This window comes from Sturnira hondurensis, unplaced genomic scaffold, assembly GCF_014824575.4.
Source record: "Sturnira hondurensis isolate 20B ecotype Veracruz unplaced genomic scaffold, ASM1482457v3 Scaffold0008640, whole genome shotgun sequence".
Taxonomy (NCBI): domain Eukaryota; kingdom Metazoa; phylum Chordata; class Mammalia; order Chiroptera; family Phyllostomidae; genus Sturnira; species Sturnira hondurensis.
Window position 1 is genome coordinate 22,658,752 of NW_028081271.1, and position 16,220 is coordinate 22,674,971.

General features: G+C 39.4%; 1 protein-coding gene across 2 annotated transcripts; it reads left to right on the forward strand.

Annotated features, from left to right (window-relative positions):
- Positions 1–2,959: 2,959 nt before the first annotated feature.
- On the forward strand, positions 2,960–15,300 carry VDAC3 (voltage dependent anion channel 3). Of its 2 annotated transcripts, XM_037055472.1 has the most exons (10): positions 2,960–3,229; positions 5,523–5,589; positions 6,380–6,429; positions 7,313–7,315; positions 9,013–9,165; positions 10,534–10,586; positions 11,938–12,165; positions 13,312–13,462; positions 14,259–14,316; positions 14,769–15,300. In XM_037055472.1, the coding sequence occupies exons 2-10, from the start codon at positions 5,523–5,525 to the stop codon at positions 14,858–14,860; spliced, it is 855 nt and encodes a 284-aa protein (XP_036911367.1). In that variant the 5' UTR covers positions 2,960–3,229; the 3' UTR covers positions 14,861–15,300. The 2 variants fall into 2 exon arrangements, with proteins under 2 accessions (XP_036911367.1, XP_036911368.1); XM_037055473.1 differs by lacking the exon at positions 7,313–7,315 and having other exon boundaries at positions 2,963–3,229; positions 5,521–5,589.
- Positions 15,301–16,220: the final 920 nt, after the last annotated feature.

Here is a 16,220-nt window from a genome sequence, read left to right on the forward strand (position 1 = left end):
CTGTCTACAGTTAGGCGCTTTTACTGCTGGGGGCCTGGGCTCTGCTGCCTCCTTGTAGAAGCGCATGCACACGGTTTGTACTTCCTCTTCTTCAAAGATGCCTAGGGAATCCTCACCCCTCAGATTTTGGAGTTCTTGAAAACACGCAATTGGGCCCTTTTCCTTTAAAGAAATAGAGCATTAATATCACTGACTTCAGACTCTTAATTTGTCTTAGACCTAGGGTGATTGAGCTACCAACTCTTCACAGTGGGCCTTCTGTTCATAATTGCTTTTTTTCATTTCTGAGGACAAAAGTATACTAACCTGCGATTTTTCTCTCAAAAAAGGCAAGGTAGGCAGCAGGTTATCCTGACTAGAGTAGGGGACCCACATGGGGAACTTGCTCACTAGGCGACACCATCTTCCTGGGCCTCTGGACCCACAGAGCACTGACACACTGGGTGTTTCCTCACACGTGGGTTCTGAGCATAGCATCCTATAAACAGTAAGCACTTAGCAAATGTCTCACACATAAGGGAGTCTAAAGTGTCCTGCTTTAAAATTATGATTCTAGAGATTTTGTTGCAGAAGAACGCCATGTTATTAGGATTTAGACTGAGAATGTATTTTCTACAATATTTCTGAAATATTTTCTATACTTCCCAAGAGTTTACATCCCAGTGTAGGCAGGGAAATGAGAACTGGCTGTAGTTTTGAAGTGGCCGAAGCCAGAGACCTGATATGGACCTGGATGTAGGTAAGCTGACAGGGCCAAAAGGACAGGAAGCTGTGTTCCTTACAGGTTTCTTTCATGACCAGGTGCAGGGCAGTGTGGGGGAAGGGAGGAAGTTTCTCTGCATGACCTGGGATGGGTGCTGTCTGGTCCTTTGGGAGGAAGATCTTTGGATAACAGAAGCCATCTTTATTTATTTATTTTTTAAGATTTTATTTCATTTTTAGAGAAAGGGGAAGGGAGGGAGAAAAGACGGGGAGAAAAGCATTGATGTGTGGTTGCCTCTCTCACACCCCCTACTGGAGACCTGGCCTGCAAACCATGCATACGCTCTAATGGGCAATCGGACCACAACTCTTTGGTTCCCAGGCCCACACTCAATCCATTGAGCTAGCTACACCAGCCAGGGCCAGAAGCCATGTTTAGACAGCAGAAGCCAAAGGAAGGAATGTTGCCAGATTCCCATTCATAGTGTTCCTTACAGCCTTTAATGGCCTGCGGTACTGACAAAAGCAGGTCTGCACCTATATACAAGCCGAAGTTGTGGTTCTAATATTCACACATATGAATAAATACAGGTTTTGTTTGTAAAACTTTTAAACTCATTGCATATTAATTTTGACCTGTTTGTAACTAGTGAATTATTTTCCATATGCCAGGTAGATTGCTATGTGCTATGAATACATTATTTCATTTAGTATCTGTGACAATACTCTCAAGTAGATCTTAGTTAGCTGTTACACGGGTGTAGAAACTGGGGCATGGAGAGGTTAAGTTGCTTGTCTAAGACCATATAGAGTTGGCAGGTCTGAGATACAAACCCAGCCCCTTTTGATTCCAAAGCTCATTTTATTTAGCCTACAAAGTCATACTGCTTTGCTTCTGACATTCATCATATTCTGCCTTAATTGGCAAGCATTTGTCTGAGTTCTGCATTATGAGTCTTTCGGGAGCATTTACCTTACTTCTCTCTTATTAGCCCGAAATGCCATACGCACAGCAGGCAAACGGTGATGTTTGCTATTGGTTCAAGCAGCAACCTGGTCTGTGGACTGAACATCACAGACTGTGTGTGGTGGTTCTCCTCAGCTCTTATTTTGAAAATTTTAAACTTACAGGAGAGTTTCAAAAATAATGCAGTGAACGTCCACATATCTTCTACCTAGATTCACCAATGGGTTAACATTTTGTACCTTTGTTTTTTCTGTCTTTTTCTTGACCTTTTGAGTCAGTTGCAGACATGTGCTATTTCACTCCTAAGTACTTTAGGATATATCTCCAAAAACAAATGCCCTGTGGACATAACCAAGATACAGTCATTGTTCTCAGAAAATGTCACATTGTTGCAATTCTAATACACATTTAAATTGTTCCAATAATGTTTCTCAATAGCTGGGGTTTGTTGTTGTTTTTTTAACCAGGGTAAAATTGGGGATCATATTGCTTTTAGTATATTTTTCATCTCCTTTAATCTAGAACAGTTCAATAGGCTTTTTCTTTCTTTTATGAAATTTACATTTTTAAAGAGACCGGGCAGTTGTTTTGCAGAACGCCCCTCAATTTGAGTTTGTTTCCCCACGAACAGAGACAAATTGCATACTTTTGGCAAGAATAATTATCGTTCTGTCCTCCGTGCATCACATCAGGGAGCGCATGATGTCAGTCTGATTTCAATGTGAAGGTTCTCTTTTCTCTTTAGTAAGTAATCTGATGGTGATACTTTGAAACGGCATAACTATCCTCAACCATTATGCACTCTTAATTTTTGCCTGAATCAATTGTTGGTGGTTCCAAAGGGATGATTTTCTACAACAGTTCTACAATTTCTTCTACATTTATTAGCTGGTATTCTTCTCTAAAGAAGAGATTTCCCTCCCTCTCTCTGCATTTGAATTATAATATACCTATGGCTGCCAGTGTTTTCTTGAATACATGACGTCACTCAGATCCTTTGGGGTCCGTGTTTTCTCATTCTTAAGGTGAGATGACTTATGGGTCACATTCTTGAATTTTATTCAGTCGTTGACTTTCCCATAAAGCTCTGCAAGGCATCCGTCAGGGAACGAAAAGGCCAGAGCCACCATAGAACCCACCAGCAGAGATACTACTCCCCCTCCGCCCGTCTTCCCCACCGCCCCTTCCTTGACAACAGTAACTAGTAACCTCCCATCGTTCTCGCGAGAGCGAGCCCCTTCAGGAACAAAGGTACGATTCCCCCAGGCTTCTCCCGCCTGGCGTCAATCTCTGCCCCGGGCACCTGCGAGCCGGGCTCTGCCGCGCACGCGCGCACACCAGGCCAGACAGTTGGTGGTGTTGGTTCGCTCCTGCTGTCCCTCTCCGCACGCAGCTCCGAGGCGCGCGACCCCGGTGTGACACCGCGGCGCTTACGCGGTGCGGAGGGAGGCAGGGGCGCGCAGGCGCCGCAGGGGGAGTAAGGCCGCGCAGGCGCGGACGGCGTTGGTTGAAGAAGACCTTCAGCGTTGCCCTAGCGGAGTACCTGCTCTCTGGGTGGAGGTGAGGAGGGCCGAGTCCGAGGGCCGGGTTGAGAGGTGCTGGGGCTGTCTGTCACCACCCTCACTGGGGCCCGACGAGAGGCAGGTCTATCGGAGAGGTCGGGAGGGAGAGAGCAGCCCAACGGGGCGCGGCGGGCCGGGCCGCGGACCGCAAAAGGGACCTTGCTCCCCTGGCCGCCTCAGGTGATGGAGCCGCCCCGCCGGTGGGGCAGGCGGCGCTGCGAGCGCCGAGCCGCCACCTTCCCTCCGCCTGGTGTGCCCGCGGGACTTTGTTTCCAGGGGTCAGGCCAGGGAGGAGGTTGGTTTCTGGGGAAGTTGGGGCCTCGAACCCCTAACCCTCTCCCCGCCCCCAGCTTCCTCTCAGGAATTGTTGTTCAGCGTCCGGGGAGCCCTTCCCACTCACCGTCGAAGGGAGGATGCTGTACATGCAACTTAAATAGAGATGAGGAACAAATCAGGGTCTTTACCGGCTGTGTGGTTATTGAGTAAAGTAGTATTACCTAGTTAACGCCCTCCCTCCCCCCGTTTGCATCTAATGCAACCTGGGTAGGTTGTGCATGGCTTGAACAAGTGCATTTTGTAGAGCTAATAGAAACACGTGATGTTAGCTTTACTCTCGAGTAACGTGAAGTCTCTGTGTCTTTTCGATTTTTTGCTTGATCATACCAGTCGTGCGTGTGGTGCATGTCGTGTCCAATCGGAGTCGTGGGCCTGAAAAAGTAAGCTTGAACCAGGCAGGACTGAGGTCAGTTAGTAAACGAAAACAGCTGCGCAACTTTTGCAAAGTGTCTGGCAGTGGTTTTCGGAAAGAAGGCAGCATACCGAAAGATTGTGATGAGCCCCTAGGTGGATGTTTCTAAACACTTCAGTGCACTTGTTCTTTCATTAGGGGGTGAAAAATCAGACTGTGAAGCCTCGACATTTTTATTTGAGTGTATAGTGCCTGCTTTTCTGTACTTAACTTCCCAAATTATGGTCTTCTGGTGAAATTTCAACAGATACCAGCATCAGTTGTGATCATAAAAGTAATATCAGATTGCAATTGGCAACGTGTAAAATGTGTGGAATTGATCATTTGAATACAAGGAACTGATTGTAAAATAATTGCTCTGGACGTGAACTCTTAACCCTTGTGACTTAGAATAAGGTTTTATTATGGTATGAGTCAGTACACTTATTCCGACCCTTTTCATCTTTTCTGTACTCTTTCCCCCAACGATATGTGTGGGTGTGTTCATAGTTGACAGGCTTAGGTAAAGAAAATTTTAATGAATTCACAATTAAGTGCATCATAAGTGTATGTTATGTTCAGGTATGATGGTTTAGGCAGAAACTTAGCAGAAGGCCAGATTAAGACCTAGGCTAAATATAAGTACACATTCGTTTGCATGTGTGGGTAGTTCAGGCATAGTGCAAGGGTTAGCTGGTGCTCTGGAATTTTCTGGTGTTGATTGGGGCTAATGAGGTTGCCTCAGGTGCTTCTGCAATTGGTTGCACATGGCTTTTGGCCCGCTACAGGAGATTTCTCCTCACCCAAAGAGGCTGAAGGAATGGCATCTTTAGCAGTGTTAACAGAACTGAGAATTTCCACGCGAGAGCCATAGTGTCAGCGGAAAAGTTGGATATAAGTAGGCAAGAGAAAAAGTGGAGGCACCTGGGATTTTGAAGGCTTTAACTTTAGAGTGTACAGCAATTTGGGGGAAGCAGATGACTGGAGGTAGAATTAATTTATCGTATTTCTGGTTAATAGGCAAGATATAGCACTTTATTTTAAGACCCGCTTTGAGAGAGGGCCTATTCTGGATAAGTGAATACATTTCAATTAGTGTGGTAATTCTTACAATTATTAAGAGTTAAATGTCAGAGTGGTAAGAACGTTAACCCAGAAGATTTTTAATGCATCTGTTTAAGCTTACAGTTTCTTAAGAAATTTACCTTGTTGCCTAATAGAGTTCTTTGGCTTTACAACAGCCCAAGAAATGTTTTTGTAATGTAAATTGTCCTTTTCTTAAAACAAGAATGTTAAATTCAGCCTGTGGGAAATATCTTTTCTTTGAAGTGGAATCATGAAGATGACCTCTGGACTTTCCTGGGAAAAACCCTTTTATTCTTTTTGGGAAAGCTCCTTTTAAAGGAACAGGATGGCTTCTCAGCTTTGCTTGCATTAGGGTATAAGCTTTAATGATGCAAAGGAAGAGAAAACCTCTTCTCACAGCACTAAATAGTTGAAGGACAAAGGGTAAATAAATACTAAATGGTTATTTTTATTCCATGTCCCCATTTTTCTTGGTAAGATGTGTAACACACCAACTTACTGTGACCTAGGAAAGGCTGCCAAGGATGTTTTCAACAAAGGATATGGTAAGTACGGGTTTGTAAATGTTCAGTTTTGGTTATGGTTAATATTGAATGCCCATCATACTGTGCTGGTAAAATGAGGTTAAGTCAACATTAATGTGTCTCACAAGGTTTAAGGGGATAACTATTAACAGGTTGTTAGACATCATTTTTTAGAGGTCGAGTCCCGCAGGCTTTACAAACAATTGTGTGTGTATATGTGTGCACACACACACATGCATAGTTAGTATTATCTGTGAGACCAAATAATGTAAATCTGTAATATGTATACCTCTCTGGCTAGCCCTGGTGGCCTTTAAAGTAGGGGTGCATTTTTCCTTCTCCAAATAATGGCCTTGTTTTGTGGAAGTGAAGGCACAGCTTTTGACCACTTTGCAGTAACATATTTTTTTGATCCAAATAGACATTTATTTTTAGTTTTTAAGGTTTAGTCTTTAAACTTACTGTGTTGTACACATTTGTTTTTTTTATTAACTAGTAATGTTAATTGTGTATATTTTTAGCTTGAATATATATTTTTTACAATATATTTTTTAATAATTTTGGTTCTCAGAATAGTACATATTCCTTTATCACTTGTTCTTAAACTTATGTTTAGTATTTTGAGAGGGGTAAAAATTATGCTTAAGTTATTTCACTATAATTCAGTTTCTCTTGAAACTCTCACCTAAGGTGAACACTGTCTGTTTTTCATATGGAAGGTACTATGGACTATTTTCATAGTTTCTAAGTTGCAAAAATTGGAATGAATGTCACATTTTGTAAGTTACTGTGTTTTTGTGTGTGCATCTAGGGTTTGGCATGGTCAAAATAGACCTGAGAACCAAGTCATGTAGTGGAGTGGTAAGTACCCAGTATATTTTCTGTAGCCTATAGATGTAGCCTGATTAACTGAAAGGAACCTGTTTAAAAATCAGCCTTTAGCCTAGATAGGTGAAGCAGCATGCTTTTGGCTCTGCGCCCTCCTCCCGACAGCTTCATCCCACTCTCAGATTTCAGTGAGCATCCTCCCTCAGCCATATAGACCTTATCGTGTGTGCCATGTCGTCATGCCTTCACAAACGCGGCACTGAAAACTTGACCTTCGTTGTATTGGGTTCATGCAAGTTCTGTCACCCTTTTACAAGAACAAATGAATTTTAGTCTGTCCCTTCATGATTAATTGAAGCAAATGTAGACATAAACTGTATATAGAAATTAATTTACAGTTTTTATTGATGTTCATAAAGTCTTTTTTACTGGAAATTAAGAATATAGTCAAAGATACATGTACATATTTTTCAAAGCATCATTAATCAGAGTTTTTACTCAGTGAGTTTGAGCAACTAAATTAACCGTACATTCACTTCATTTTCTGATTTCTCCTTATTGGCTGCATCTTTTTTGGTATAACTTATTCAAACCAATGCAAATTTTATTTCTAGGTATAATGATTTAATTAGAAGGGTAGGAGGAATATGGAATTCTTATGATACTTTGTCTCATACTTGCCATAATCATGGTTTGTCACTGTCATTCTTTCCCTGGGTTTTCTACTGATGAATAAATACATATGCAGCTGTCCTACTAGGAGGGCACACTCTGTGTTGTTCTGTTAAAATGGAAATATTATACTCACTTTGAGTAGTGTTTCAGAATTTGCTCAAGTCATGTTTGTGTTGCAAAAACTGTCAATTAAAATTTTATCTCCCTTTCATGCTGCTGTGGTGTGGGAATATTCACTCAGATGGTAAGAAAAACAAAGCATATTTGTGTGCTTGTTTTATGGCTGCTTTTGGTCTCTGGTACTGATTCATGATAAATTACATCCACTGCTCCAAATTTATTGCACTTTGATATTTTTATTTTATGCCATCTATTTAACAGTAACATCTTTAAGATTGTTTTGTTGCTTTCTAGCATTTAACGTAGAGCTGTAGATGTTATGTGCATGTGTAAGTATATTTTGCACTATTTGATCTAATTATGAAATTAGACAAAAGCAATTATAGGCTTGGAACTGAACTTAGAAAAATAGCAGCCTTCTCTTGAGATTCATATCTCTGGTATTTTAGACTCGACAAAGCTTCAAACTAAGAAATGATGGTAATAAGGAAGAAAAGTAGACTGACTACTCTTACCTTGATTTTGAGCACCAAAATTAAGGTTTATATTTGCTATACTTTCAAGTGTATGAAGGGTGAATGGAAAAAATAAAGCACTGGGTAGTTGGAGCTACTAGAAACTAGAAGAACACGCCATTCAACTTAACTAATTGTGTGAACTGTTAAACATGGTTAGGTTTTTATCATTTTTCACTAAGGCCTTGCCCTAAGTGTGCAGCATGATACTCTCTTTGAAAACTTTCTGTGTGGTGTTGATAAACAGATCAGAGTTTTCCAGTTGTTTTGTCAGCCTAGAACCAGAGTTAGGGAGCAGGGTATTTGGTGAAGGGGAGGGTTCATATTTCAGGCAGTGAAATGTAACTGATCGAGTCTGGCAGCATTTCAGAAATGTTCTTTAAAAACAGGGTCCGTCAGAATGGTTTTTTTCTTGACAGTTCATAGATTGTCAGTGACAGGTGTTGGCTGTTTGCTTCCCCCCAGAAGGATATCTTTTTCTAATAGCTTATTGTCATATGACTGAAACAACATCTAAGTCAGGAGGAGTATCTATTTTAAGGCACTCATAGTAATAACTCTTTGATAGAAAGCACTTTAAAAAGATAGGTGGAGAAGGGAGAAAGAAGGATAAATTATGACTTTACATTTTGTTTAAAAAATGGATAGACATCTTCAAATAATAAAATTGTTTGTGCTTAAAGTTTTATAGCTAGTTTTGTGGAGAAAAGTAATAAAGTTTTCCTAACAGTGAATGAATTAAATGCCATTGAACTTTACACTTAAAATGGTTAAAATTGTACATTTTATATTGTGTATTTTATTACAATAAAAATAAAATTTTAAAACCTGAGAGTTCTGGCCTTACTAGAAGGGAGGAAGGAAGCTAGTGAGTCCTCTGATTTGGAAATTTTTAAGGACTTTAAAATTAATTAGTGGCTTAAATGATGATAGAGAACTGATCATCTTTTTTAGGCCGTGAAAGTAAAATGTTCAACGTTCTCTGTTTTGCTTTTTTAGTGAAGGCATTTCTTTTCAGTTAAGATATTTCTCTTTTAAAGGAGATAATTTAAGATTTCCATTTAGTAAGGGAATATGAAACAAAAACGCCAGTAAGAGAGGTGGAGTAGTGGAAAGATCGAAAACTGGTTAACGTATTTAGAGGTAAGAAAGAAAGAAAGAAGGAAGGCAGGCGCTAAGTTGCTGTAGAGGAGGGCTGCGGTAAACATTAATCGTACTGCTGTGTGGTGCCCCGAGCACTACTTTCTGAAATGATCTTTTTCTGTTGATGGGCTCCCTTTAAAGAAGTTATTTTTTTATTGCTTAGGAATTTTCTACTTCTGGTCATGCTTATACTGATACAGGGAAAGCTTCAGGCAACCTAGAGACCAAATATAAGGTCTGTAACTATGGACTTACCTTCACCCAAAAATGGAACACAGACAATACTCTTGGAACAGAAATCTCTTGGGAGAATAAGGTAAAAGAAAGCATTAGAAGTTATTTGTATGTTAAATTTATCTTACAGATAAGATGATGAACAAACCCCCAAATGTAACCTGAATGAGATCTTAAAACCTATCCAGTAGCCATATTTTTTCTTTGTACATGGCCTTCTTTGGTATGTCTTATGTTTTTAGAAAGTAAGGGTTTGTGACTACAGAATTATCACTCCTCATCTTTATTCTGAATTTTTCTATTTACTCTGTTATATTGGGTTGGCCAAAAAGTTTTAGGTTTTCCTATACGATGGCTCTCATAGTTCTTAGTTGCCTTTACTTCATTTAAAACAATTTTATTAAACTGTATTGTGACAGCTGTCCTATCGGCCTGCATTTTTTAAAAAACTTAGCAAAATTGGTGAATTTTTCTGCAGCTATTTTAATACTGAAGGTGGAAGAAGGTAACGCAACATTTTTGGCATATTATGCTTTATTATTTCAAGAAAGGTAAAATTGCAACTGAAATGCAAAAAAGGATTTGTGCAATGTATGGAGAAGGTGCTGTGATTAATTGAATGTATCAAAAGTGGTTTGTCAAATTTCTTGGTACTATTGGCATTTTGGCCAAATAATGCTTTGCTATAGGGCTGTCTTATGTACTGGAAGGTATTTAGCAGCATCCCTGGCCTCTGCCCACTAGAAGCTAATAGCAGGAGATAGCCAACATATTCAAAATATCCGAATCAATAAAGTTATTGGTGAAAATGAAAAATGTGTCTTGTACCCAGAACACTAAACACATTTTTTGGTCAACCCAATACATCTGAGCCTCTGCTGAGTAGACCAAACTATTTGCAGTGATTTAGTTTTAATTTTGTCTTGTAAACATTGCAAAATCAGGTCCACAGAAAAATGTTCTAAAATTCTGTAATGTTTTTCAAGAGAAAATCTATCAGGTATTTGTCAGGGGTCTACTATGTACAGGGCACTATGTTTCAAGGTCTGTCTATATGCACATTACCACATATAGGTAATATAAATGGATAGCTGAATAAGTAAGTTGGCTTATTAAATAATCAGTTTGTCTTATTAACCAATAAATTTTAAGATAATATCAATACTATTTAGTTGTGTTGGGATTTTGTTGTTTTTGAATTGTGATTTACATTACTGTCTGGAAGAGAATTTGACCTTTATAGTTTAACCTGTTTTTTGGTGAAAGAGTCATGATGATGAAGCCTGGGGCGGGGGGAGGGGGAAGAGGTAATTTATTAAATATAATATTCGTCTTTCTTTAATGACTTCTTTATTAGAGAGGAAGTTCGAAAAAACTTTAGAATTGGTTTATTGAGTCAAAATAAGAATCAAAAGTTATTAATTATTAATTTTAAATCTTTATTTTTCAGTTGGCTGAAGGGTTGAAACTTACTCTTGATACCATATTTGTACCGAACACAGGGTAATTATCCAAACTGTGATTTCTGAAATGTTGTTTTAGCCTATAAGGAGGTTTAGGGTAGGGAGTTGAAATAAAAAGTTTTGATGCAAAAGATCTTAGGAGGTTGCCGTCACGGGTATGAGAGACCTTGTGTGTGCATTAAAGAGAAAGAAGAATCCCTTGAGGCGGATAAAATTTTTATTTGAAAATTGATTAGAAAACCCTGGCTGGTGTAGCTCAGTGGATTGAGTGCCTGCCTGCAAACCAAAGGGTCGCTGGTTCGATTCCCAGTGAAGTCATATGCTGGGTTGGAGGCCAGGTCCCCAGTGAGGGTATACAAGAGGCAACCACATACTGATGTTTCCCCTCCCTCCCTCTCCTTCTGTCTATAAATACATGAATAAATAAATATTTTTTTTAAAAAATTGATCAGATGAACAAAAACATAAATCTAGTCCAAAGAGGCACATAGTAGAAAAAGTTTAGTAACCAGAAGGGTTTGAGATATTTCTTAAGCTTTTCTAAAGATTCATGGATGCATTATTTTGCTCAGAGTTTCTTAAGAAAACAGCGTAAATCTCCTGGCTGTAGAACATTATAACAAGTAGTTCTGCTGTTGACTTACTTTCTTATCCTGTATAACTCCTCCCAACATTTCTTCTTCATTTTCTTCTAAAAAATGGAGATGATGATGTTTCTTACCTGCCTATAATGGGCCAAGGCTGTCAGAAGGACGAAGGTGCCAGATAAAGGCAAAGTAGCATTTCTTAGCTGTAATAACAGGTGTGTCCTTCCTGCCATAACTTTAGTTATGTTCAGGACACATAGTCTCTCAAAGAGGCCTGATTGAAATAGTAAAGGATTATTAAGAACGAATTTCAGTATCGTCCTTCAAAAATGCACACTTTCTTCCATCTGTCTAACACAGAGAAGACACTTCCCCTAAGGAAAATGAATATGCTAACTAAAGAGTGGTACCTTTAAAGAAAAAAGTAAACTTCTATCCATGATAGGGTAACAAGTTAAAAATGAAGTGGTTTGGGTGTTGTTACCTTTTGTAGCATTTGGTCATTTGGAAATATTTAAAGAAATTTGGCTTATCGTTCACATTATTAATTGGTACTGAAATACCTTATTCCTTTTTATACCTTTGTTCATACTTTCAAGAAATCATGAGATACCCTATCATTTGACCTTACAGTGAGGAATAGGTAAAAATAGTACATACAGTTCTAATACTAAGTCATTTGAAACATTTTTGCTACATATGTGCCATCTACCACTGGGGGAAAGAGGGGATCGAACCCTAAAGATTCCTGGACAGTAGTAGAAACTTGCGTTGTTCACATTGTGTTGTATTTGTTTTTCACAGAAAGAAGAGTGGGAAATTGAAGGCCTCCTATAAAAGGGATTGTTTCAGTCTCGGCAGTAATGTTGATATAGATTTTTCTGGCCCGACCATCTATGGCTGGGCTGTATTAGCCTTAGAAGGTTGGGTTGCTGGCTATCAGATGAGTTTCGACACGGCCAAATCCAAACTGTCACAGAATAATTTCGCCCTGGGATACAAGGCTGCAGACTTCCAGCTGCACACTCATGTGTGAGTATTTACAACTGATTCCTTCTTTATTGCCAGTGTAGTCACCCAAAAAGTTGGTAGCCCTTAGCATGTTGAGAAGGTTAGAAGTGATGGTAATTGCATTTAATATGCTTTGGAGGACATCTGACCTCACTGCACTGTTTTTATAGTCAGCAAAACATTGCCAGAGATTAGTGTACTTGGTGCATTGTGCTGTGCTGCTGGTAGTTACTGGCTTCTCAGACTCTACCCCAAACTCTTTGGAGTTCTAGAAACAGCGTTTGGAAGTAGGTCTGTTCGGAGCATGAAGAACAACTGCCTAATTGACCTGGGTATCCTGGGACATCCCCTGTAATTCCCCAGAGGTTTTCACTGACCTTTGGTCAGAAGTAGCAGATCCTCAAAGCAATTCTGGGTTCTGTTCTGTAGGCTGCCACCCATTGGTGAAATGAATTTGAACTTTTAAATTTTATGTCGTGGGCTACTAGGCATTGCTACTACCATGAAGAGAAAGCAAAGGATGAGCTATGGATTTTTGAAGTGTTCCCTATCTCTCTTCACTAGACATTCTAATCTACTTACACTGACTAAAATAAAGTCACACAGTGGTGTAGGCAGTAGCATTCCAATTGATGAGAAAAGTATTCATCAGGAAAACCATGAAAACTCAGGGACTAACTCCTAGGATGCTTTGAAGCGACTTAGGTACTTCTCTGGAGCAGTGCCACTAGGTTTTATAGGGAGGGTGCTTTCTAATGCTAGGACTGTTTTAAGTGAAATCCAGAATTGGTATTCTTTCCATATTTGTACCACTGTGTATATTTCTGTGGAATCTTTATTGAAGTTTATGAAATCTGAACATCTCAGGCTATAGGTCTTACTCACCTGTGGTGTCTGCCTTTGTGCATAACTAAATTGTGACTAAGAAGTTTGTGTCATGTGGGGAAGCCAAGTAAATGAATCCAGTGTTAACTGCATTTTAATAAGGTGGTTACGTGACCAGATTTAGTTCCTTATTTCGTTTGAAAATCATTTATGCCAGAAGTTTGCTGAAATCTGTGGTTGCAAAGTGATATCCTTGTTTTGATAGTTTTAGAATTTGTTTCCATATTGTTAACAGTGGTACAAATTAGATGTTTATGACTTTTTCTTATGCCATGAAAACAGGAATGATGGCACTGAATTTGGAGGGTCTATCTACCAGAAGGTCAATGAGAAGATTGAAACATCAATAAACCTTGCCTGGACAGCTGGCAGTAACAACACCCGTTTCGGCATCGCTGCTAAATACAAGTTGGACTGTAGAACTTCTCTCTCTGTAAGCATGTGCTCCCAGATGGTGTCTGCTCTTAGGCTTTCACCTGAGTTTCTGGTGCACGCTCTGGTGTGGTTGTAGTTGGCGTGTTCTTTATTAACTTTAATGAGCTGGCCATCGCATAGTGAAAGGAGTATTACACTTGAAGTTAGGAAATTGGGCTCTAGTCCTAGTTCTTCCTGTGTTTGGCTGTCTGACTTTCTCAAGTCATTTTCTCTCATTGGCCCCCAAATTTTCTTACCTATAAATTAATGGGATTTGATTACTCTTCCTGTTGGTGTTAGTAACTCTTAACACTGATTGGGCTCTTAAATTTCAGATACTGTGCTAAGGGCTTTACATGTATTATCTCGTTTAATCCCCACAACTACCATAGATGGTGGGTAGTGTCCTCATTCCCATTTTACAGATGAGGGAAGTGAGGCTTAGATCAGGTAGCTTACCCAAGGTCACACAATTAGGCAGCAGTGCCAAGATTGAGCTAGGTCTGTCCCTCACCAGAGTTCATGTTCTAACCATTGTCAGAGGTTGTAAACTGGTATCTAAGAGAATTCAGTACACAGGGATATTTGACTGCACGGTGTTTTAAAAATATTTGCTTGAGGCCTCCAAGCCCACATTCTCAAGGTCCCTTAAAAGATTTATCTTTTTATTAATTAAATTTTCAGTTTCATGCATTCTGGATTGACCCTAAGGTGCTTTAGCTTTGGAAATTGGATGCATGAAGTGGTCATACTGGACTTATAAGTTAAAAAATTGAATGTTTTCTTACTATTTCTGTTTCATCCCCTAACTTTAGGCTAAAGTAAATAATGCCAGCCTGATTGGATTGGGTTATACTCAGACTCTTCGACCAGGTAAGTAAAGGAATTAGTAATAGTGGGGTTAGGGTGGAAAGTGATAGAGTAATAATGAAAATAACCTGTAAAACAACCCACAATCACTGTTGGCTTATTCAGACCATTTTGTCACATTTGTTTGTTCATACAAAGTAAAATAAATCAAGTACTTTTGCTTAAAAACATTTTATGTATCTCTAACTATAACTTGGTCACTCTGGCTTTTAAGTTTGGTTGATCACTTATTATTCTTAACCTGAACTCCAGGTAAAGTTTGCCATGATTATGCTTTACTCATTACAGATCGGATGATAACAGATAACCCTGTGTTTAGTTCAGTAATAGCTGTATGCTTGTAACTCTTACACCCAGCTGTAACCCATGCCACTGACTCCCCCCATTGTTTCTAGAAAATGCGGATCTGATTGTAATAGTTGTTACAAGTGATTGTGGTGTTTTCTTCTTCCTAGGAGTCAAACTGACCCTATCAGCTTTAATCGATGGAAAGAACTTCAATGCAGGAGGTCACAAGGTTGGGTTGGGATTTGAACTAGAAGCTTAATGAGGTTTTGAATAAAGCATTAGATTTCTCCCTGGAGATGAAGAGAAATGAACCCACTATGTTTTGGCCTTAAAATTCTTCTCTGAAATTTCAAAAGTGTGAACTTTTTATTCTTCCAAAGAATTGTAACCCTCCCACACACTGAAGCCTAGAGATCAGGAGTCTGCCCTAAGGGAGGTGCTGGAAGGCATGCCTGGAAGTTGTCTTACCTGTGCCACATTTCAGTTCAGTTCCGCAGTATTACCTTACATGTGATCCTCAGCGACAGTGTAGAGTCATGTTGTAAAGGAAATAACCTGATCCTCCAGTTTGTATATTACGTCCTGCATGTCCCACACGACTTTTTCATGACCTTTTAATATATTGATCTCTGTGCTGTAGTGGAGTCTTTGGTTTTGCATCAGAACAAAATAAAATAAACCCATCACATTTGAAAATAATCACTCATCTGACTTGATAGTGGTGGCTTGCTTATATCTGGTTTGATTTGCTTTGAAAATACTTTCATAGATGGATTTATGCCTAAAGTGGTATGTCTAAAATATCTGTACTATTGCCTATTCCTTTCATTTTGGTTTACCTCTCTCTCATCGCTTCTCTACACTCAGGCTGAAGCGTGAAACTGAGTTTTGTTCTACTAGGCGGAAGCTCATCTGCTGAGGTACTTCCTGTAGCAGTGGGATAGGGGGGTGTCTGTCAGTAGTTGTGAGAAAAAGCGAGATGTGAGGGGTGAAAGCCTGGCCCAGGGAAGGGTGCAGTTGAGGGAAGTACTGTAGGGAAGGAGGAGCCAGGAGGAGGCAGAGCTGGCAGAGGGCACCTCTGTGGCTCCTGCCAGGCCTCCAGAAAATGATTACTAGGTCTAGAAAAATGGTAACCAAAGAATGGAAATACCAGTTTAGAAAAAAAATACTAGACTATGATCATGGCTTAATGTTAAGTCATCTTCCTTTCTAAAAGTAGAACTTCTTTTGAAAAAAATTTTTTAACAGTATATGCTGTTTACAGCAAATTTGGTCAGTTCAGACATAAATAAAATTGAAAATTGCCCTTCTTTTCTCCAACCCCTATTTCTTCTGCTACTACGTTTGATATATGCGCTTGCAGATACTTTTCTGTGTCTTTAGGGATTACATAAATACCTACATATGATATTAAAATGCACATCTTGTTTCACAGTATACTTTCAAATTTGACATACAGAGAGCCCTTTTGTTTGTTCATATACATCTGCCTTTTTTTTTTTTTTAAATTTTACACTGGTGGGTTGAACCACCATTGCTGGAGATAAAGGAAAGGAAATGAGCGAAGTAGGTAGCAAATCCATTCTGTCCTGTTGACAGCTGAGTCTAGTTAACTGTCT